Genomic DNA, 23,591 nt, shown 5'->3' on the forward strand with positions numbered 1-23,591 from the left:
TTCAAATATAGTGGGAGGTACTACTTCCCACAAATTTGAGGTGTGGGGGAGGGTGGAGAGAGGATGCAACCTTTTCCCATAAAAATGCACTCATTTAAAACCTAAGAGGGTAGCTCTCATGCTGTGTTCTTTCTCACAGCTTAAAAAAGCTCACTCGGGGCGGGGGGGGGGGGGCACCTGGGTGGCTCAGTTGTTGAGTGTCTGCCTTTGGCTCAGGTCATGGTCCCAAGGTCCTGGGATTGAGCCCTGCATTGAGCCTTACATCGGGCTCCCCGCTCTGCGGGAAGCCTGTTTCTCCCTCTCCTACTCCCCCTGCTTGTGTTCCCTCCCTTGCTATGTCTCTATCAAATAAATAAATAAAATCTTTTTTAAAAAACTCACTCAGAGAAACGAGTTTTATAAGGGTGAAGGAAGGGCACTGTAACATTCTGAGCATCTGTTTACTACATGTCCTGTGGTTTACATTTTTCCTTATGCAGCAGACCCCTGAACATTGGAGGGATTAGGGATGCTGACCCCCCCCCACCTAGTGTAACTTTTGACTCCCCAAAAACATAACTACTAATAATCTTAACTGTTGACCGGAAGCCTTACTGATAACACAGTAGATTAACACATGTTTTATATGTTTTATGTATTATATACTATATTCCTACAATAAAGTAAGCTAGAGAAAAAAATTAAGGAAGAGAAAATACATTTAGAGTACTATACTGTATTTATTTTTTTAAAAAGTCAGCAGAGTACTGGACCTGCACAGTTCAAAGCCACACTGTTCAAGGGTCAACCGTACTTTCTGCTAATATAACCATAACCAGGACAGTGCCTATACGTAGTGTTGCTGGATTCAGTACATAGCATACCATATAGGCCTCAAATGCTGCCCTATTTGGGGGCCTTCAATCATTTAAATTTGCTATACAAGTACATGTTAGCACCAAAGGATTTATAATGCAGTATTATTTTTTTAAAGATTTTATTTATTTGACAGAGAGAGAGAGAGAGATCACAAGTAGGCAGAGAGGCAGGCAGAGAGGGGGGGGAAGCAGGCTGTCCACTGAGCAGAGAGCCCAATGTGGGGCTCGATCCCAGGACCCTGGGATCATGACCTGAGCCAAAGGCAGAGGCTTAACCCACTGAGCCACCCAGGCATCCCTATAATGCAATATTCTTGAACAAAGATGTATTAAGAAGATCAGCATTTTTTTTTTTTTAATTTCGAGCTGAGCCCTGGTTCAAGTTGGAAACCTCTGACTTTTCAATCCTGAGCATCACATTTCTGCACATTTCCTTCTTTTCTGTGTCATATCACCTTTAGAACAGTAATAGGAAGGGAGCGATTGTATGCCACCTGAATCCTGCTCTCCACCGACTAAATGCAAAGAAAGATTTCCTACATAAGAAATTACCATTAAGTTTCATACGAAGACATCGATAGAGTTCTCCCGAGCAAACAGAAAGAAAAATCACTTGAAGCAGATGGTGGGCCGAGTGTGCCATTTAGGGTTTTACCTTTCTTTCAAATTTCACATTTATAATTAAGCCTTTGTTCCAGGAAAGAAACAAGTCATCGTCATCACCCTATTTCCCCCCAGAATTTGGAGCAATACTGATCATTCCCCTGAACAGTCCTGCACGTGACTGGATGATGATGGCCAAGCTCATCCCTGAATGCTAGAAGTGGGAAGATGTCAAGAGATAAAGATCCCAGAGACACTAAGGGACTAACTTTCCACATAAACCCAAAGCAAGTAGTTGATTGCTTTTTTTTTTTTCTTTTAACTCAGCCCTGGGCATCAACAAGTGGCCACGCTGGCTTTATGCAACACGTTGCCTAACTGAATAGGACCCGCTTGAATAGGAAAACGCGTCAGAGGAAAATTGCAGTCAGAAATTGCTGTGCTCTTATCTGCTTCCAGTGAATACTGCTGATGCTCTCAGAGCTCCCCCAGGAGCCTCAGTGGGCAGAGGCCGTGGTTACTATTTCAACACAGACAGTGGGAGAGGGGGGAGTAAGCCCTGTGGAATGTTTTTTATTCCAAAGCCATACAAGGAGAGTAGAACAAGGCACTGGATTGTATCATTCAATTAAAAACGTTTATTAAATATAGATCATCTTACTGGACCCTAAGCTACTTTCTAGGAATACAAGGATTTCTAAGCCTTGGTTCTAGTGCTTGAGGAACTACGTCTCGAGGGCCGAGCGTCCCTTTATTTTCTTTTAAGATTTTATTTATTTATTTATTTGTCAGAGAGAGAGAGAGCAAGCGAGCGAGCACAAGCACGGGGAGCAGCAGAGGGAGAGGGAGAAGCAGGATCCCCACTGAGCAGAGACGGGGCAGAGCTTCTCAAACTTTAATGTGGCGTCTGAGTCCCCCGAACACATTGTTAAAATGTAGAAGCTTATTCAACAGATCTGGAGTAGGGCCCGAGAGTCTACTAAGCTCTAGGTGATGCTGTTACTGCTGGACCACAGATCGCACTTGGAAGAGCAAGGAAGCATGGGGAGAGAACTAGTAGAAGATGTTAGAAGCACCTGGACACCTATACGGCGTACTGTGTGAGCACCGAGGATGAAATGCACCCGAGAGTTCGAAAAGGCTTCATGTGGAAGAGGGGTGAGCTGAGTCTCGTTCTCCTGGTGATCCCAGGGGAAAGTCAAGGGGCCCACACTGTAGTTCAGTGATGAAACTTTCTGACCCTCAGTTTTCTCATCTGTTAGATGAGGGATTGAAAATGTCCAGACCCTTCCAAGTCCTAAAACCAGATCACTCTACTGAGATAAGCTTTAAAACTGCTGAACATATGATCTGTATGGAAGTTAAGGTGAAATAGTAGGAAAGGTTTGACTCTATTTTACTCGGCAAAGGACTTAGTTAACCTGGCTTCAGACTTTCTTTCCTGGCTACTTCAGCTGCAAGAATGAAGCGAGTATAAGCAAAAACTGAAAAGCGGGAAGTTCAAGGGGCTTGGGCTTCAAAATATCCGAGATCTAGGTCTTATCAGATCCAGGAACAACATTTTACACAGCAGTCGTAATATCAAAGAGCAGCTCCCAGTAACTTCCTCAAGTTTTATCTTCTTCAGAAGTGGACTGGGTTTGGTTTGCTTTGTTCTTGGAAGCCTCCTCAAAATTCTCCACAAGATCTGGGAGATAATCTTTATGATCATCCTCCTCTCCGGCAGTGAGGGGTGCTTTTCCATGCACAGATGACCTGGGCAAGGCCTCAGCCAGTCTTCTTCAACCAGTCAGACGGCTGGCACCACGCTGGCTGAAGACCCGGCTTGCACTTCTGTCAGCTGCTTTGTGTCAGCGTGGCCTCTGAGGGCGCAGGCATTTGCTGCCCGGGATGGCCACACGTTAGGGCTTCGAGAGTGGACCACTCACTGTTCCTTGGCTCAGGAACACATTCAGCTCTTCGATATGATCTTGTTTACCCCTAACTTCTTGAAGGAGAGTTGAAATTTTGGTTTGTTTGTTTTTTTTTAACCATCTGCTGTAGTTGTTCCATGAAGCGTCTCCTTTAGGCGAGCAGTTGTCTTCCCACCAATGCGCACTTGTGCCTGCCCAACACGTTCGTGCTAGTTTCTTTGCTCTTGTTGAAGTGGAACTGGGACCGTGTTGGGGACTAGGGCTGCTGCTCAGGGGGTCTCTGGCAGACCAGCTGGGATTAGGTGCACACACACAAGGACACCTATAAAAGGTTTTCCTAATGAGCCTAACAAACTCACCTACATTTTGGTAGGTCATTCCTACTTTACTTACTTATGTTACTACATTACTTTCGTGTGTCAATCATAAGAAAAAAGCACTTAAGTCTTAAGAGACTCTTATACTTGTTTTCTCCCATTCAGTTGCCTCTTTGTAGGTGTGTGTACGGCTCCCCAGCTGAACTCCTTTAAAAGAACGCCATACTCACTTTATGAATACTCAACACTCTGTGTAATAAAATACATTTCAGTGTATTTTATTTTCAAGGTATACTTTATAAACATCATTTCATTACCTGTCATAAATATGCCAGTTACTTTGCATTAGGACAATTACAAGTGGACCTGATTCAACTTAAATGGAGGGGGGTGGCAGGCCCCCGCCCCCAGGGAGGATCCGAGCCCAGCTGACAATGCCGGGGCTCTCACCCACCTGTGCTCCTGCTCTCTCACCATCTCTTGGTAGGTGAGAACCTGCCCTCCCCAGGAAGGCTCCAAACACTGGAAAAGGAAGAGACTGCTTAATGGAACATCTTGCTGAAGTTTGCCACTAAAAGCCAAAATGTCAAAGAGAAAAATGGGGTTTAAGGGCTTACTCCTTTCCCTCCTGTGTAGGACTGATTGCTGACTCCCTCCAACAATATCTACCAAAAGCAAAAACCAAGTCAACAGTGAATTACTCCATTTTCGCCAAAAAAAAAAAAAAAAAAAGGAAAAAAAGGCTTTCATGATTAAAAATTCAAATTTTTTAGTGTTAGGCTTTTAAAGGATAAAGTATTTTCTAGAATGGATTTTGAATGAGTAATCATACCCTAATTACAAAATTACAATATCATTTCTTTCTACAGAGAACAAAGTTAAATATGTCCCTTTTAAATGAGAAAAATAAATTTTAAACTCAGCACAGCAAGAATTATCCAATAAATAGAAAGTAATTTTTCTATTGTCTTATACATTTCTATTTCCCTCTCATGCTCTAAATGTACATGGAAATTCTTCATACATAGAAAAAAATAATAGCAAATGTTATTTAAAAACTAACCAATTTGTAGTTTCAGTATTTCTGATTTTATTTAAAAAACTAACCAAGCTGCAGTTTCAGTACTTCTGATTTATGGGCTAGTAGATGGAGAGGTTGGGTACAAATGGCTGGTAAATTTGGTAAATAAGGGCCATTTGTATATACCTGCAAGAAATTATATCATAAAAAACTCATTATTAAATATGGGAGAAATGTCTAATCTTAGTAAATAAGATTAGCATCCAATATAATTAGCATTATATTGGAAATTCCTTAGATTAAAAACAAGTTTTCTACTACCTTTGCATTACTCTAGAGTGTTTTTGTATACACACACACAAACGCACACATGCACGCACACACAGACACACAGCTCACGTCTCATTAACATAAGAGAGATTAGAAATTTCTATTTTACTTTTGTCATTAAAAATTTTGTGCCACGATCAAATCTTGGCACATGTATGAGTAGCTGAGTGTTATAGAAGTGTACCTCAAAAATTAAGTGATAAGCCATTTTCATTTTATTTATTTATTTTTTAAAGTAAACTACCCCCCAGCGTGGTGCTTGAACGCACAACCCTGAGATCAAGAGTCGCGTGCTCTACCGACTGAGCCAGCCAGGCGTCCCAGCCATTTTTGTTTTAACAACATTTATTACAAATCACGTTTTATAAACACTAAATATAAATTACATACAAAAGCTAGACAGAAATATACAGAAGCAAAAACAGCAGTACTAATAACACAAGAGAAATAAGCTAATGTTTAAACATGTATAACTTAATAAAATTACTAATTTGTCCTTGCTAATAAATGTTCATGATTTCAAAAGCTACAAAAATTCATTTTTTTAAAATGAAATGTAGTACAATTACTATCAAAGTTTGGAATTATAGAAACAACAACCATAGCACTACTTAGTTTTAAAAATCTTTTCAAACATTCAGAAGCCAAATGACTATCCTTAAAGACAAATCAAACTCGGGTAAAAGCTCTTATCCAACTGAAGAATATAAAAGTTTAGGCTTTGGTTGGTTAATAGATACTAAACTTAGTGGGTATTTTAAAATTAACATCTCCCTTATATGTTGTATTCCTGAGTTTTTTGCTAAAATACTATAGATAAAATAAAGAACTCGGTTTACAGTTTTGTGTAATATTGTATTTATTTTTGAAAAACATAAAGTACAGCAATTACTTTTAGTGTGAATAATGGGGTTTAATAATGTAATCAAAACCAGAAGGAATATATTTAATTTAGCTTAACGGTGGGAAAAATCAATGCCCTCTGACCACTAATTGCAAAGCTTATTTGTAAATCATGATTAAAATTATGTTAAATCTGTCACCAAGTTTTATTTGCATCTCATGAAACCATTCTGATTTAAAGAAGAGGTTGATTATGTAGTATAGAGTGCTCTTACAAAAGACTGAAATGATACAAAGCTAATGGTTAGCACGAGGCCAGACACAGGGTAGGTAGTCAATTTTCCTTATTAAAGTGAAAAGTCTTTGAATGCATTATTTCTGAACATTAACACACAGTTCAATATCGTAGTTATAAATTAATCTGATATATTCAAAAGCAGTTTACACATGAAAATACATTTTCAGTAACAATCATAAGAGGGATTTCTATAAGTGGCTATCTTCAGTCTTGGTTTTACCAAAATAGATTTAAATTTAAGGTTCCTTTAAAAAATAGACCTATGAAAGCTAATTTCCTATTAGCTGCTACATACGATGTACATGGCAGGTTCAGTCCCTTCTCTCCAGATCGCCCAATGAACATCTTCTGAGCTGATTACTTTAGGTTACAACAAACTCCTCACAACCGGGTTCCCCCTGGAGAATGAATCAGTGTATCTGGGGACTGGGTCCAAGGATGTGGATTTTTAAATAAATAGCTCTCCCTTGATTCCTGGCAAATTATTACAGTCAGCTTGATTTGGGAAATAATGCTTTAAAGCAGCCAAAAACAATTTCGTCACGCTTGAACATTACTTGATGAATGGTATATCTGCTGGAAATCAAATTTCTCTAGTTTTTAAAAAAAATATCTGCCTAGCTTATCATCATGCCTAAGCATTTCATGACATTTAAATGTCACAAGATTTTGTCCTCATTCTCCTGATAAACCACAAGAGCTAGTGATTTCACTTTTCTGAAACCTGCCGGTGATCAGGTTTCTATACTTTTAAGTACTGCATACACCTTTTCTTACCAGGAAGCAGAAGAGTCACCTAGCAGTTGCATTAAAAAAACTAAACGGTGTGGAATTTATTCACATAATCATACTACTCACAAAGTAGTCTTTAAACAGCTATACCAACATCAGTTAGTAGAGTTAATTGCTGGTTATCAAATCCCTATTAATTAAAAAAAATTCAATTTACAAAGTATTATATCAATTCTGCATACAAAATCTCATTTGCCACATTATGCAACTAGGAAGCAATTACTTAATTGGCTATGTATACACAAAAAAAATGTGTAGAGGTTCATTCTAAATGATCAGCTAGTAACAAATCTCTCGATAAAAAAAGAAAAGAAGCAATGAAATGTATTCTCAAACAATATGGAGCACTGAGGAAAGTTTAAATTCTTAGAGAATTGAAAGAAAAATTAGGATTAAAATCATGACCTGCAAGCCACTTCTATGTTCTAATAATGATCATAAGCAGAGAAACAAAACCACAACCTTATTGAAGTAGGTTAAATAGTTTCTAAGCTGATTAAAACCACTGAATTTAAAATGAACTTTTTTTTTTTTTTTTTGGTAGGCTCCACGCCCAACACAGAGCTTGAACTCACAACCCTGAGATCAAGAACTCTATGCTCTGCCGACTGAGCCAACCACGTATCCCAAAACAATTTTTGAACCTGAAGTAAACGATGCGGTATTCAATCATTTACTAAAAAAGTCATTAACAGTTTCATCATTAGTAAAATTCGTTGCTAATACACAAATTAAAAAGGGCTTAATACCAAGTCCTTGGTTCCATATTGCACTTCATATTCCCATCTGTATGTCAGCAAAGTTGTAGAAGCTGTCTACATCTCCAGATGCTGTCTCCTTGCTTTCTGATACAAACATCTATTTTAAATACAAAAGAAGCAAAAAATAAATACCAGTAATCCCCAAATTTCAAAGCCCGCATTGTCCACAGAATAATGACAAGCTTCCTATTAAAAGAAATTCAAGTATACCATTTATATAATATTTAATCATATTCTGTAGAATCTATACAATATAGTTTCAGTAGCCATAATGTAAACTGAGCTCATTTAAAAGAACTTAGGATATAATCAAGGTCTTTGCTTTCATAATATTTCTGTTACACTTAATCACACTTGGACTTTTACTGTCTTTTAAGTATATGAGAGTCAATATTATGAAAGCTACTGAATAGAGAAGTTTATTTAAAGACTTCTTAGTTTCTTCTACTTCCTAATAACAATCTCATTAGGCTGAGAAGCAAGACTTGAGGTTATCATTTTTAAAGCTGCTAAAGATGTATTACTAGTTTTAAATGAACTATCTGCTAAACATGAAAGCAGTACTCAGTAGAACCCTTCAAAAATCATTTTTACACATGTCAGCCACGAATTAGAGGAGACCTGGACTCTCTTCTAGCTTTATCATAATCTAGCTGTATGATGCTGACAGTTCATTCAATAAACCTCTCTGGGCTCACTTTCCACACCTGTAAAATGAGAACATTGGATTAGATCATCTTTGACTCATTCAGATTTAAAATCTCCAAATCACAGAACCGTTTTCTCTTTGCTCCCTTTTCTATTCAACCTATCATATTTGCCCTTTCCCTTAGTACTGCTGTGATGATAAAATGAGACAAAAGGCAAAGTACTTTAAATTATGCAAATTTAAGAAACTATTAGCCAAGTCAGACAACAAAACCAGATATTTTATCTCAGATATTTATCCAAAAAACTATTAGTTATATCTATACTCACTCAGTACTCCTATGTTTGGTTTTTAAGTTATATTAAGTTATTTAAGTCTGAAATTCTTAGATACACCAACCCCAACATATCTAGAAACGACCTATATGTAATGACTTCTAGATACAGCTCAAATTCATTTTTTTTTTAATGGGCTCTGTGCTGTTCTCAAAACCGTGAGATCAAGACCTGAGCTGAGATCAAGAACTGGACGCTCAACTGACTGAGCCACCCAGGCGCCCCCCCACCCAGCTTCAATGTTTGATGAAGCATTACTGAAGCAAATAAAAATGAACAGTGGGCACGAGGATCATCCATCTAAGGTACATAATCTTAGAAATATGACATTTTTCAACATACACTAGTTTTCAAAAAAGGAAGAACTTAGACATTTAATGAGACTTTTTACTTTCGAAACTCATGTCTTATTGGAGGTTTTTAAATGAACAGATTCTTGGGACACGTGGGTGGTTCAGTGAGTAAAAAGTGCCTGCCTTCAGCTCAGGTCGTAACCTTGGGGTCCTGGGATCAAGCCCCACATGGGGCTCCTTGCTTAGTGGGGAGCCTGCTTCTCCCTCTGCCTGCCATTCCCTCTGCTTGTGCTCTCTCTCTCTCTCTGACAAATAATAAAAAAATAAACCTGGTGATTCACAGACCTGTACCCCTGGGGATAAAAATATATGTTTATAAAAAATAAAAAAATAAAATAAAAAAAAAAATAAAGCACAACAAAACCCCCCCCAAAAAAAAAATTTAAATTAGTAGATTCTTATTTTGTAAATTTTTAAGCAATTAAAATCTTAATTTGGCAAGGAAAAACCAAAGCTTAGCTCCCAACTGTTTACCACAGATTCTAAAATCATGGTCTGTTTAATTCCAAGCAACTACAGGGATAAAAGTACTATTTAATTGTAAAGAAAAGGAAATGACCTGAAAGGTCTGATTGAAATAACAATAATCAATAAAATCTTGTACCTTGGTTCCATTGAATATCTCATTGACGATAAGTTGGCATCCTTCTACAGCTCCATCTCCATTAAACTCCAAGGCAATAACGGGACCTATAAGCAAACCCAAGAAGTGTTGTCTGAATATGAATACAAATTATTTACTTATTTATTTAGGAAAGCGTGGGGAGGGGCAGAAGGAGAGGGACAATCTTAAGCAGGCTCCACACCCACTGCAGAGCCCGAACTAGGGCTCAATCTCACCACCCTGAGATGAAATCAAGAGTCAGATGCTTAACCAACTGAGCCACCCACATGCCCCCAAATCTATTTTGAAATTTATCTTTTTATTCTTTATATTGTAAAGAATCTCTAGTCTCTTCCCTGGGGTGTAAGAGGAAAAGAAGAAGGAAGTAGAAAAAAGACAGTCTCTTCAATAAATGGTGCTGGGAAAACTGGACAGCTGTATGTAGAAGAATGAAACTTGACCATTCTCTTACACTGTACACAAAGATAAACTCAAAATGGATAAAAGACCTCAACGTGAGACAGAAATCCATCAGAATCCTAGAGGAGAACATAGGCAGTAATCTCTTCGATATCAGCCACAGCAACTTCTTTCAAGATATGTCTCCAAAGGCAAAGGAAACAAAAGTGAAAATAAACTTTTGGGACTTCATCAAAATCAAAAGCTTCTGCATAGCAAAGGAAACAGTCAAAAAAAAAAAACACAAAAAACAAACAAACAAAAAAACCAAAGAGGCAACCCACGGAATGGGAGAAGATATTTGCAAATGACAGTACAGACAAAAGGTTGATATCCAGGATCTATAATGAACTCCTCAAACTCAACACACACAAAACAGCCATCATATAAAAAAATGGGCAGAAGATATGAACAGAGACTTCTCCAATGAAGACATACAAATGGCTATCAGACACATGAAAAAATGTTCATCATCACTAGCCCTCAGGGAGATTCAAATTAAAACCACATTGAGATATCACCTTACACCAGTTAGAATAGCCAAAATTAGCAAGACAGGAAACAACATGTGTTGGAGAGGATGTGGAGAAAGGGGAACCCTCTTACACTGTTCATGGGAATGCAGGTTGGTGCAGCCTCTTTGGAGAACAGTGTGGAGATTCCTCAAGAAATTAAAAATAGAGCTTCCCTATGACCCTGCAATTTCACTCCTGGGTATTTACCCCAAAGATACAGATGTAGTGAAAAGAAGGGCCATCTGTATCCCAATGTTTATAGCAGCAATGGCCACGGTCACCAAACTGTGGAAAGAACCAAGATGCCCTTCAATGGATGAATGGATAAGGAAGATGTGGTCCACATACACTATGGAGTATTATGCCTCCATCAGAAAGGACGAATACCCAACTTTTGTAGCAACATGGACGGGACTCGAAGAGATTATGCTGAGTGAAATAAGTCAAGCAGAGAGTCAATTATCATATGGTTTCACTTATTTGTGGAGCATAACAAATAGCATGGAGGACATGGGGAGTTAGAGAGGAGAAGGGAGTTGGGGGAAATGAATCATGAGAGACTATGGACTCTGAAAAACAATTTGAGGGGTGTGAAGTGGCAGGGGGGTGGGAGGTCGGGGTACCAGGTGGTGGGTATTATAGAGGTCACGGATTGCATGGAGCACTGGGTGTGGTGAAAAAATAATGAATACTGTTATGCTGAAAATAAATAAATTTAATTTTTAAAAAAAAAGAAGGAAGTAGACGGATGGGATATGTCACTTTTTTTTGATGTTTCACTTTCTTTTATTAATTTTTTATTTTTTATAAACATAGATTTTGTCACTTTTGCTACTTCTTCCAACTGTAATCATGCAATAAATGAACACAGTCTTATCTTATGATGTGTAGTTTGAGTGCTATTACAGGACTACGGTCACATTTTTAAGTGTTGTAAATAGTCTGACTTTTCTGGTTTTCATTCTATAAAAACCATAAAAAGTCCACTCACTTAGCAGTACCAAAAAATCGCTGATAAGATGACAAATAAGATCAAAAGCAATTCAAGTCACCATAAGTAGGTTTTGCCAGGCAGCCCATCTTCCTTGCAATTCTCCTACTTATCAGCCAAGTTCTGGGTCACCGATAATGAAGCTAAACCGAGCAGGAATTGAAGCCAGGCACCAGAGGTAATGACCATCTGAAAGTAGTTTTCCTGAGTGTGCCTTACAGCAAATTCTAGAACCAAAGACTAAGTTTTTATTCTCTGAATAGGATATTTGTGCCTTCTTTCCTATACATTAATTTGAATACTTTTAAACCACCTGTACTTTAAATTCTAGTGTAAAGATTTATGATTAAGTTCGGCTTAGATTTAAATATAGCATTGCTACTACTGGTGTCAAGTTGTTGGTAAATGTGGCCATAAGTTAGCCAAGCAAAATATGTCCTTCAATTCAATTAATATTTCAGTTATCACTATATTCCTTAATAGATTTGCTTTTTTTTTAAGATTTTATTTTTATTTGTCAGAGAGAGAGACAGAGAGCGAGCATAGGCAGACAGAGTGGTAGGCAGAGACAGAGGGAGAAGCAGGCTCCCTGCCTAGCAAGGAGCCCGATGTGGGACTCGATCCCAGGACGCTGGGATCATGACCTGAGCCGAAGGCAGCTGCTTAACCAACTGAGCCACCCAGGTGCCCCAGATTTGCTTTTTAACTTCTAAAGTAATGCATATATCCTAACCTCTAGAAAATGATTAATTTCTTGAAAAAGACATAAGCCCAGGGGTGCCTGGGTGGCTCAGTGTGTTGAAGCCTCTGCCTTCAGCTCGGGTCAGATCCCAGGGTCCTGGGATTGAGCCCCACATTGGACTCTCTGCTCCGCAGGGAGCCTGCTTCCTCCTCTCCCACTTTCTGCCTGCCTCTCTTCCTACTTGTGATCTCTCTCTGTGAAATAAATAAATAAAATCTTAAAAAAAAAAGACATAAGCCCATTAAACAAACATGAGCAACAGAGACTAAGAAGTAGGAATGAAATTCTAAGGTTAAGGAATACGAAATACTAAGTTGAATGTAGGCATGTGCCATAGGACAAGACACAAGAACAAGGGAGAAGATCACTCTGCACTGGGTACCAAAAGAACTGAGGGTTTGTGATTTAATATAAACAACAAATACAGAAAAGGCATGACATGTAACAGTAAATTATACAATTAGATACAGAGAACAAAGTGTGAGTTTTTCAGGATCACAGTGTACAGATCAAGATAGGTGCTGTATAAAGAAAAGAAGATAACTAGGGAACATTTTCTCAGAAAAATGCATGATTCTCTGTCTGGGGCAAGAAATGGATAAGATTATCCTGTAATATCTTGTTGAGCCAAAAAGCAAGGAAGTTATCAAAGGCCGATACAATTGTACCAAAAGGACATAGGATCCAGTTTGAAGAGGTTCCCAATGGCCAAAGATGAGACATGGTCTCAGAAGGAATAATGACCGCAGTTTATTAAAACATACTGAATATATAAAAAGTCATGGGCTTAAAATGATATTTAGAAGAAAGAAACAAAATTCACTGGACACCACTGCAGGTTGCTAATGCATCAATTCACTATTCTGAAAACTGATAATTATTTTGTTTATTTATTCGGCTTTTCTGATATGAAGCATATTTCAAGTTAACTGAAGAGCTCTGGTATATAAGAGAAGTTCTGTTAACATCCATTAACATATACAGAGGTAGTGACATGGTTAGAAAATGATCATTTTGCAACTCCTAATAAAACAGTTGGATCCTGGGGTGCCTGGGTGGCTCAGTTGGTTAAGCAGCTGCCTTTGGCTCAAGTCAAGATCCCAGGTTCTGGGATCGAACCCCACATCAGGCTCTCTGCTCAGCAGGGAGCCTGCTTCTCCCTCTCCTACTTCCCCTGTTTGTGTTCTCTTTCTCTACCAAATAAAGAAAAGAAAAAAGTAAATAAAATGAGCAAGGGACAGAAGATTAAGACTGGAATTAAAAAAAAAAGAAAAAGTTGCTAATAAAAGTAGGGTTTTCAGTTTTTATGAAAGTGGAAAGTTTAAGGTAGAATATAGCATGCTTTTATTCAGGATCACTACAAGGAAATACAACAGATAAATTTTTTAAAGTCAAACAGCCAAACATTTATTACTGAAAGTTCCTGTATTCTATAGAGAGAACATAATATAGAATTCAGGAACACAATTTGGTGGAATTACCCATGCATGTAACTTGGTTGATAGTCATCTTTGTTTGTTCGCTTGTTTAAGTAAGCTCTATGCTCAATATGGGGCTTGAACTCAGGACCCTGAGATCAGGTGTCACATGTTCCACCAACTGAGCCAGCCAGATGCCCCAACTTGGTTGTTATTCTTTAAATAGAATATGATGAACTTCCAGGAATTGACCTAATAATTTACCAATATAGAAACACCAACAAAAAAGGCAGACAAGGGGGCACCTGGGTGGCTCAGTGGGTTAAAGCCTCTGCCTTTGGCTCAGGTCATGATCCCGGGATCCTGGGATCCAGCCCCACGTCGAGCTCTCTGCTCAGCAGGGAGCCTGCTTCCTCCTCTCTCTCTCTGCCTCTCTGCCTACTTGTGATCTCTGTCTGTCAAATAAATAAATAAAATCTTTAAAAAAAAAGGCAGACAAGTGCATCAGTTTTGATTAACATGTGTAGATAGTCCTAAATTTAAAAAAAACCTACAGTAGCTGACAATGCATGTTTTAAGCAGTCCTACTTGTATAATGATGCTGACTACAATTACTGTGATTATTTCAAGCTGAACTATGAGGTCAATAAAGATCACTGGTTAACTTTTTTAGAAGTATTTTGGCATGATCATCTTATCAAATAGTTTGCAGTAGCTTTGGGGCACATGTACCCCAATGTTTACAGCATCAATATTCACAACAGCCAAAATATAGAAAGAACCCAGATGTCTATGAATGGATGAATGGATAAAGAAGATGAGGTATGGAATATTAGTCAGCCATCAAAACTGAATGAAATCTTGCTATTTCCCACAGTGTGGCTGGAACTAGAGGCTGCTATGCTAAGTGAAATAAGTCAGTCAGAGAAAGACAAATGTCGTATGATTTCACTTACATGTGGAATTTAAGAAACAAAGCTGATGAACATAGGGGAAGGGAAGGAAAAATAAAGTAAGGTGAAAATGGAAAGAGGCAAACCATAAGAGACTCTTGACAATAGGGAACAAATAGAGGGTTGCTGGAGGAGAGATGGGTAGGGGCATGGGGAAACTGAGGAATGGGCATTAAAGAGGGCACTTGATGGGATGAGCACTGGGTGTTGTATGCCACCCATGAATCACTAAATTTACTCCCAAAACTAATACACTATATGTTAACTAAACTGAATTTAAATTTAAAAAAATCTAAATATTTGAGTTGTCATGAAAAACTGAAATTTTGAAGTAAACAAAAAAGATTCCTGGATGTCCTAATACCCTCGTTCTAGATTATCTAACGTGACCTCGGAATAAGTCACTATCACATTTCAATTAGAGGACAGCAAAAGCCTCCCAGGTAGTCTCTCTGCTTCCCCTTAGTAAAAGTTACATTTTAAATGGACCATGACATTCCTCTGCTCTAAAACCTCTAGTAAAATATGATCTATATTTTTAATTGTTCTAAAATAAATGAGTTTTTCAGATTTTTATTTTCATTGATGTATAGTTTACATATAGTATTTTATTCATTTCAGGTATAAAAAATAGTGATTCAGCAATCATACACATTATAAAATGCTCACCATAAGTGTAGTTACCATCTGTCACCTTACAAAGTTATTATAATATTAGTGACTATATTCCCTATGCTATACTGCTTTTCATGTCTGTGATTATTTTATAACTCAAAGTTTGTACCTCTTTATCCCCTTAAAAATAACTATTTTATTTTTTTAAAGATTTATTTATTTTTGAGAGAGAGAGAGAGAGAGAGCAAGTGAGTGCAGGAGTGGGGTAAGGGACAGAGGGAGAGGGAGAGCATCTCAAGCAGACTCTCTGCTAAGCACGAAGCCTGACACAGGGCTCGATCACACAACCCCAAGACCATGACCCGAGCTGAAATCAAGAGCTGGACACTCAATAACTTTGCCCCGAAAATAACAGATAGTTTAAAACATTAACAAAGCTATAACAAACTAACAAGGTATTTAGGTGTTTATAGCATATATAATAGTAAAATATACAACAATACAGGAATGGGATGAAAGACTTGAGAATATGTTATTAAGTCCTTATATGCAACAGATAAAGTGTTATTCTTAGAAGATGGATTCAAATTATTTAAACATGCATACTGCAAAACCTAAGGTGACCATTAAATAAGTTTTAGAAATAGTATAAATAATAATAGAGGAGATTAAATGGAATAATAAAAAATGCCCGATTAAACAGTAGAAGAGGTAACAAGAAACAAAGAACAAATGGAACAAAAAGCAGCAAGATGGTAGATGTTTGTCAAGGCATATCATAGTCAAATTCACAAAATACACAGACAAGGAAAGAATCCTACAAATAGCAAGCAAGGGAAAAAAGGGAAGACAGATCAGGTTCTCAGCACACCTGTCCACAGATAAGTAGGCCAGAAGATAATGGCAGGAAATATTCAACGGGCTCAATGGTAAAAAATATGCAGCCCAAAATTCTTTATCCAGCAAGGCCGTCATTCAGATAAGAGAGATAAAGTTTCCCAAATAAAAACTAAAGGAGTTTGTGACCACTAAACCAACTCTATGAGAAATTTTAAGGGGGAACTCTTCGAGTGGAGGGGAAAAAAACCCCTAAAAGCAACAAAGACTAGAAAGGACCAGAGAATAACACCAGAAACACCAACTCTACAGGTAACACAGTGACACTAAATTCATATCTTTCAACAATCACTCTGAATGAAAATGGATTAAATGGTCCAATCCAAATATATAGGGTATCAGAATGGATAGAAAAACAAGATCCATCTATATGCTGCCTACAAGAGACTCATTTTAGACCTAAAAACACTTGCAGATGGAAAGTGAGGAGATGGAGAACCATCTATCATGCTAACGGATGTCAAAAGAAAGCTGGAGTAATCATACTTAGATCAAACTAGATTTTTAAATTTTTTTTTAGATTATTTATTTATTTATTTCTCAGAGTGAGCACAGGCAGAGTGGCAGGCAGAGGCAGAGGGAGAAGCAGGCTCCCCTCCGAGCAAGGAGCCGGATGCGGGACTCGATCCCAGGACGCTGGGATCATGACCTGAGCTGAAGGCAGCCGCTTAACCAACTGAGCTACCCGGGGTCCCTAAAACTAGACTTTAAAACAAAGACTGTACCGGGTGCTTCAGTGGCTCAGTGGGTTAAAGCCTCTGCCTTCGGCTCAGGTCATGGCCCCAGGATCCTGGGATCGAGCCCCGCACCAGGCTCTCTGCTCAGCGGGGAGCCTGCTTCCCTTCCTCTCTCTCTGCCTGCCTCTCTGCCTACTTGCGATCTCTGTCTGTTGAATAAATAAATAAAATCTTTAAAAAAAATTAAAAATTAGAAAAATAAAACAAAGTCTGTAACAAGAGATGAAGAAAGGCATTATACCATAATTACGGGGTCTATCCATCAAGAAGATCTAACAATTGTAAATATTTATACCCCCAACTTGGGGGCACCCAAATATGTAAACCAATTAATAATAAACATAAAGAAACTCATTGGTAATAATACAGTAACAGTAGGGGACTTCAAGATAAAAAGCTTCTGCAGAGTGAAGGAGACAATCAACAAACTAAATGGCAGCCTACAGAATGGGAGAAGATATTTGCAAATGACATACCTGATAAAGAGTTAGTATCTAAAATCTATAAAGAACTTAATCAAACTCAACACCCAAAAACCAAGTAGTCCGCTAAGAAATGGGCAGAAGACATGAATAGACACTTTTCCAAAGAAGACATCCAGATGGCTAACAGAAACATGAAAAGATGCTCAACATCACTCATCATCAGGAAAGTGCAAATCAAAATCATGATGAGATACCACCTTACACCTGTCAGAATGGCTAAGGTTAATACAAGAAACAACAGGTATTGGTGAGGATGCAAAGAAAGGGGAACCCTCTGGTACTGCTGGGAAAGCAAACTGGGGCAGCCACTCTGGAAAACAGTATGGAGGTTCCTTAAAAAGTTAAAAATAGAGCTACCCTATGATCCAGCATTTGCACTACTAGGTATTTACCCAAAGAATACAAAAATACAAATTTGAAGGGGTACATTCACCCTGATGTTTATAGCAGCATCATCAACAAGAGCCATACTATGGAGAGAGACCAAATGTCCAATGACTGATGAATGGAAAAAGAAGAGTGGTATATGTATACAGTGGAATATTACTCAGTGATCAAAAATGAAATCTTGCCATCTGTACTGATGTGGATGGAGCTAGAATGTATTATGCTAAGTGAAGTAAGTCAGAGAAAGACAAATACCATATCTCACTCAAATGTGGAATTTAAGAAAGGAAACAGATGAACATACAGGAAGGGAGAAAAAGGAGAGAGGGAAACAAACCATAAGAGACTCTTAACAATAGAGAACAAACTGAGGGTTGATGGAGAGGTGTGGGTGGCGGATGAGCTAGATGGGTGATGGGTTATTAAAGAGGACACTTGTGATAAGCACTGGGTGTTGAATATAAGTGATGAATCACTGATTTCCACCCCAGAAACCAATACTGCACTCTATGTTAACTAAAATTTAAAATTAAAAAAAGATGGTAGATGCTGATCCAAGTATATCCGTCTCTTTTCATGTGAATGGACTAAACACAACTGTTAAAAGACAGGGATTATCAGACTGAATTGAAAAGGAAGAACCAAGTATATGCTATCTACAAAAACTCACTTCAAAATTAAAAAAAAATTTTTTAATTAAATATTGTGTGTGTGCGTGTGCGTGTGTGTGTGTGTGTGTGTGTGTGTCAGAGAGAGAGAGGAGGAAGAGGAGGAAGAGGAGAGGGAGACGAGAGAATCTTAAGCAGGCTCTCCACAGAGCATGGAGCCTGATGTGGGGCTCAATCTCATGACCCTAAGATCACAACATGAGCTGAAATCAGGAGTCAGAGGTTTAACCGACTGAGCTGCCCAGGCACCGCTAAAAACTTACTATAGATATACAGAAATCAGTAAATTAAAAGAAAGGGGATAAGGATATATGAGACACTAAAGAACCAAATGAAAGCTGGAATGGCTCTATTTCAGACAAAGTAGATTTCAGAACAAGTAAGATTATCAGACGAAGAGAGACATTACATAATGATAAAGGATTCTCCAAGAAGGCATAACAATCCTAAATATGTATGCATCTAACAACTGTGTTTGACAATTTTCAAGACAAAATCTAATAGGATCTGACAAGAGAAATAGACAAATCCAGTTAACGTTGAAAACTTTAACACGCCTTTCATTAATTCACAGAAGAACTAGGCAAAAAAAAATCAGTAAAGACACAGAAGCACTGACAAGCAGTATGAACCAAATTGCCCTAGGGGACATTTATAGAATATTCCACCAAACAACAACAACAAAACAGGTTATACATTCTTCTTGCATGCAAATAGAATAGTCACCAAGATGGGCTACATCTAATTAAAGAAAAGAGAAATTATACGTGTGTTTACTGGGCCATAACAGTTTTAATTTAGAAATAACAGAAATACATCTGGACAAAGTCCAAATGTTTGGAAATTAAACATATACCTCTAAATCAGTGAATCAAGTAAAAAGACTCAAGGGAAACCAAAAAAATATTCAGTGGTCAGCACACTTTTTTTGGAAAGGGCCAGATAAGAAATCTTGGGCTTTGTTGGCCATATGGTGTCTATCACAAGTAATCAACTCTGCTGTTGTAGTACAAACAGCAAAACACGATAGATAAAAAGAATGATCCAATAAAACTTCACTTATAAAACACAGTGAGCTGGGCGCCTGGGTGGTTCAGTGGGTTAAGCCTCTGTCTTCGGCTCAGATCATGATCTCAGGGTCCTGGGATCGAGTCCTGCATCGGGCTCTCTGCACAGCAGGGAGCCTGCTTCCCACCCCCACCCCCGCCCCACCTGCCTCTCTGTCTACTTGTGATCTCTCTCTGTCAAATAAATAAAATCTTAAAAAAAAAACCCACAGTGAGCCATATTTTGCCAAAGCCTGAATTAAATAAAAATACATGTCAAAATGTTCAGGATGCAGCTAAAGTAGTCCTTAAAGGAAAATTTTTAACAATGAATATATATACAGTTGATTCTCATTATTCACAGATTCCTTATTTGCAAATCTGCCAACTTGGTAAAACTTATCTGTAACCCCAAATGAATATTTGCAGTCTTCTCATGGTCATTCACAGAGAAACACAGAACATTCAAAAATTTGAGTTGCCTGACACACACACTCCTAGGTGAAGTTGAACAAAGTGATCCTGTGCATTCTTGTTTCAGCCCTCATACTGTAAGCAAGCATCCTTTGTACAGTTTTAGTGCCACGTTTTCCACATTTTGTGGGTTTTGTTAGTGGTTCTGCTATTTAAAATGGCCCCCAAACATAGTGCAATAATGCTGTCTAATGTTCCTAAGTTTAGGAAGGCTGTGATAGGCCTTTCAGAGAAAATACCTGTTAGATAAGTTTCATTTAGGCGAGAGTTATGTGCTCTTGGCTCTGAGTTCAATGTTAATGAATCAATAATATATACTGAGTAAGATGTCTTTAAGCAGAAACAAACAGGCATGCCTGGGTGGCTCAGTCGGTTAAGCATCTGACTCTTGGTATCAGCTCAGGTCATGATCTAAGAGTTCTAAGATCGAGCCCCGAGTCAGGCTCTGTGCTCAGTGAGAAGTCTACCTGAGATTCCTTCCCCTTCTCTTTCCCTTCCCCTCTGCTCCCCCGCCCCAGCTCGTGTGTGTGGGCTCTTTTTCTCTAAAATAAGTAAATAAATAAATAGAATCTTTAGAAAAAGAAAATAAATAAACAGAAACAAACATACAAAAGATTATGTATGGACTGATTGACAAAAATGTTATGACCAGAGACTTGCAGGAACTTAACTCTGTATTTCTCCTAGGAGCAGGAGTTCAGGACTCATTAATTCAGTGTTCACAGTGACTTTACAGAATTTAATAACTGTGAATAATGAAAAGAAACTACATTAGAAAAGAAGATATATTTAAAATCAGTAACCTAATCTTAAGAAACTAGAGAGAGAAAGCAAATCAAATGTAAAGCAAGTAAAGGAAGGAATAATAATTAGTTGAGCAGAAAATAATAAAACTGAAAAGAGAAAAATAGAGAAAATCAATGAAACAAAGAGCTGCTTCTCTGAAATTATCAATAAAACAATACACCTTTATCCAAGCTGATAGGAGAAGGAGAGGACTCAAATTACCAATAGCAAGGATATTAGTGGGACATCACTACTGATCCACAGATTAGTAGAACTCTATGTCCATAAATTTGGTAACTTAGATGAAATGAAACCATTTCCTAAAAGACAAAAACTATTAAAATTCATTCAAAAAGAGAGCCTTAAGTGCCCTATGAGTAAATAATTTAACAAGTAAATTAAACATACAGCTAAAAATCTTTCTCCTTGAATCTCCAGGCCCAGATGTTTCATTGGTAAATTCTACCACACATTTAAAGAAGAACTGATACCCATTCTCTAAAATTTATTTAAGACCACTGAAGAGGAAGGATACATCCCAACTCATTTTATGAGACCAGCATTACCCTAATAGCAAAGCCAGACAAAGATATGATGAAAAAACTACAGACCAATATTCTTCGTGAACAAAGGTGCAAAAATCTTCAATAAAATATTTGTGAATTGAATTTGGCAATATATTAGATAATATATCATGATCAAGGGGTCATCTCAGGAATACAAGGCTGGTTCAACATTCAAAATTAACAAGTCATTCACCAGATTAAATGACATACCCAGATTTTTAAAAAACATATTATCTCAATAAATTCAGAAAAAAATTCAACAAAATTCAATATCTATGCATAATAAAAAGTCAACAAACTAGGGACAGAATGGAAATCCCTTAGCCTAATAAAAGGCATATATGAGAATCCTATAACCAACATCATTCTTTACAGTGAGACTGAACACTTTATGGTGAGACTGAAATCAGTAACAGGACAAGAATGTCCTCTCCTCATTATTCTATACAAAATGATACTGGAAATCCTATCTAGCATAATGCAAAAAATAGAAATAAATAAATACAAGGCATGTCAAAATGAGAGAGGAACCAACCTAAAAGAACTTTCTCAATGGCTACAACTGGAACAATTTGATAGTACTGGATTATAACCCAAAGAATAAAATCCATATTCATGAGTCTCTACTGATAGAAATAAATGATTCAGTAAGTAAATGGGGGAGAAGGGCCAAATATTTCTTACAAAAGAATTCCAAATAATGTGAGTAGATACTACCCTCTCCAGGAAGTGTAGCTTAATTCTCCTTGCCTTGAGTGTAAGCTGGTCTTAGTGACTCAACTTCCAAAGAACAAACTATGAAAAGGAAAAAGCAGGAACTTTACAGTGTTTGGGAAACTGGGCAGATAATACCTGAACCAAACCACTAAGGTCAATGCCCCAGTGATAAGTCATGTTGATATCCTGTACCCCCAGATATGATGTGATGAGAAGAGCATTTCACCTCTTCCCCCAAAACCTCAATTGAACCAGAGAAACATCAGAGAAACCCAAATTAGGGTACATTCTACAAAACAACTTACCATACAGTGAAAAATTTCAAGGTCATGAAAAAGAAGGAAAAACTAAGGAAGTATCACAGATTAGAGGAGATTAAAGAGACATGACAATTAAATGCAATGTGGGGTTTTAAATTGAATTCAGGAATAGAAAAAGGACATACCTGTAAAAACTGGTGAAATTGGAATAAGGACTACAGTGTAAGTTAATAGTATTTTACCAGTGTATATTTCTTAGTTTTGATAAATGTATCATACACTAACATTAGGGGATGCTGGATAAAGGGTATATGGAAGCTTTCTGTACTACTTTTGCAAGTCTTGTATAAAACTATAACTAAAATTATTCCAATAATACAAACTGATTCCAATATAAGAAGTTTATTTAAAAAAAACAACTGAGGGGCACCTGCCTGGCTCAGTTGAAAGAGCATTTAACTCTTGATCTTGGGGTCATGAGTTCAAGCCCCACGTTGGCTCAGAGCTTAAAAAAATGGGGAACCTGGGTGTCTCAGTCTTAACCATCCAATTTTTGGTTTTGGCTCAGGTAGTGATCTCATGGGTCATGAGACTGAACCGTGCATTGGGCTCTGCACTCACTGGGGAGTCTGCTTTAGATTTTCTCCCTCTGCCCCTCCTCCCACTGGTGTGTGCACTCTCTCTCTCCTAAAATTAATAAATACATCTTTAAAAAACACAAATGGGAGAACATATTTATAAGTCTTATATCTGGTAGGGGGTTAATATTCAAAATATATAAAGAACAGATATAACTCGGGGCACCTGGGTGGCTCAGTGGGTTATGTCTCTGCCTTTGGCTCAGGTCATGATCTCGGGGTCCTGGGGTTGAGCCCCGCATCAGGCTCTCTGCTCAGCAGGGAACTTGCTTCTCCCTCTCTCTGCCTGCCTCTCTGCCTACTTGTGATCTCTCTCTGTCAAATAAATAAATAAAATTTATATAATAAAAAAAGAACACACATGTAACTCGATAGGAAAAAAAAACACCAAACAATCTGATTAAAAAATGGGCTTGGGGTGCCTGGGTGGCTCAGTGGGTTAAAGCCTCTGCCTTCGGCTCGGGTCATGATCCCAGGGTCCTGGGATCGAGCCCTGCTTTGGGCTCACCGTTCGGCAGGGAGCCTGCTTCCCCCTCTTTCTTCCTGCCTGCCTCTCTTCCT

General features: G+C 38.0%; 1 protein-coding gene across 1 annotated transcript in view; it reads right to left on the bottom strand.

Annotated features, from left to right (window-relative positions):
• Positions 1–5,875: 5,875 nt before the first annotated feature.
• The window catches only part of RP2 (RP2 activator of ARL3 GTPase), a 50,603-nt gene continuing 32,887 nt past the window's right edge, over positions 5,876–23,591 (bottom strand). The window contains exons 4-5 of the mRNA XM_004754970.3: positions 9,677–9,762; positions 5,876–7,832 (exon numbers count right to left, since the gene is read on the bottom strand). Of these exons, the coding sequence (XP_004755027.1) occupies positions 7,749–7,832; positions 9,677–9,762 (170 nt within the window). The 3' untranslated portion in view covers positions 5,876–7,748. The remainder of the gene's footprint in view (positions 7,833–9,676; positions 9,763–23,591) is intronic.

The sequence above is a fragment of the Mustela putorius genome, unplaced genomic scaffold, assembly GCF_011764305.1.
Source record: "Mustela putorius furo isolate JIRA1106 unplaced genomic scaffold, ASM1176430v1.1 tig00003903_pilon_pilon_pilon, whole genome shotgun sequence".
In the NCBI taxonomy this organism is placed as follows: domain Eukaryota; kingdom Metazoa; phylum Chordata; class Mammalia; order Carnivora; family Mustelidae; genus Mustela; species Mustela putorius.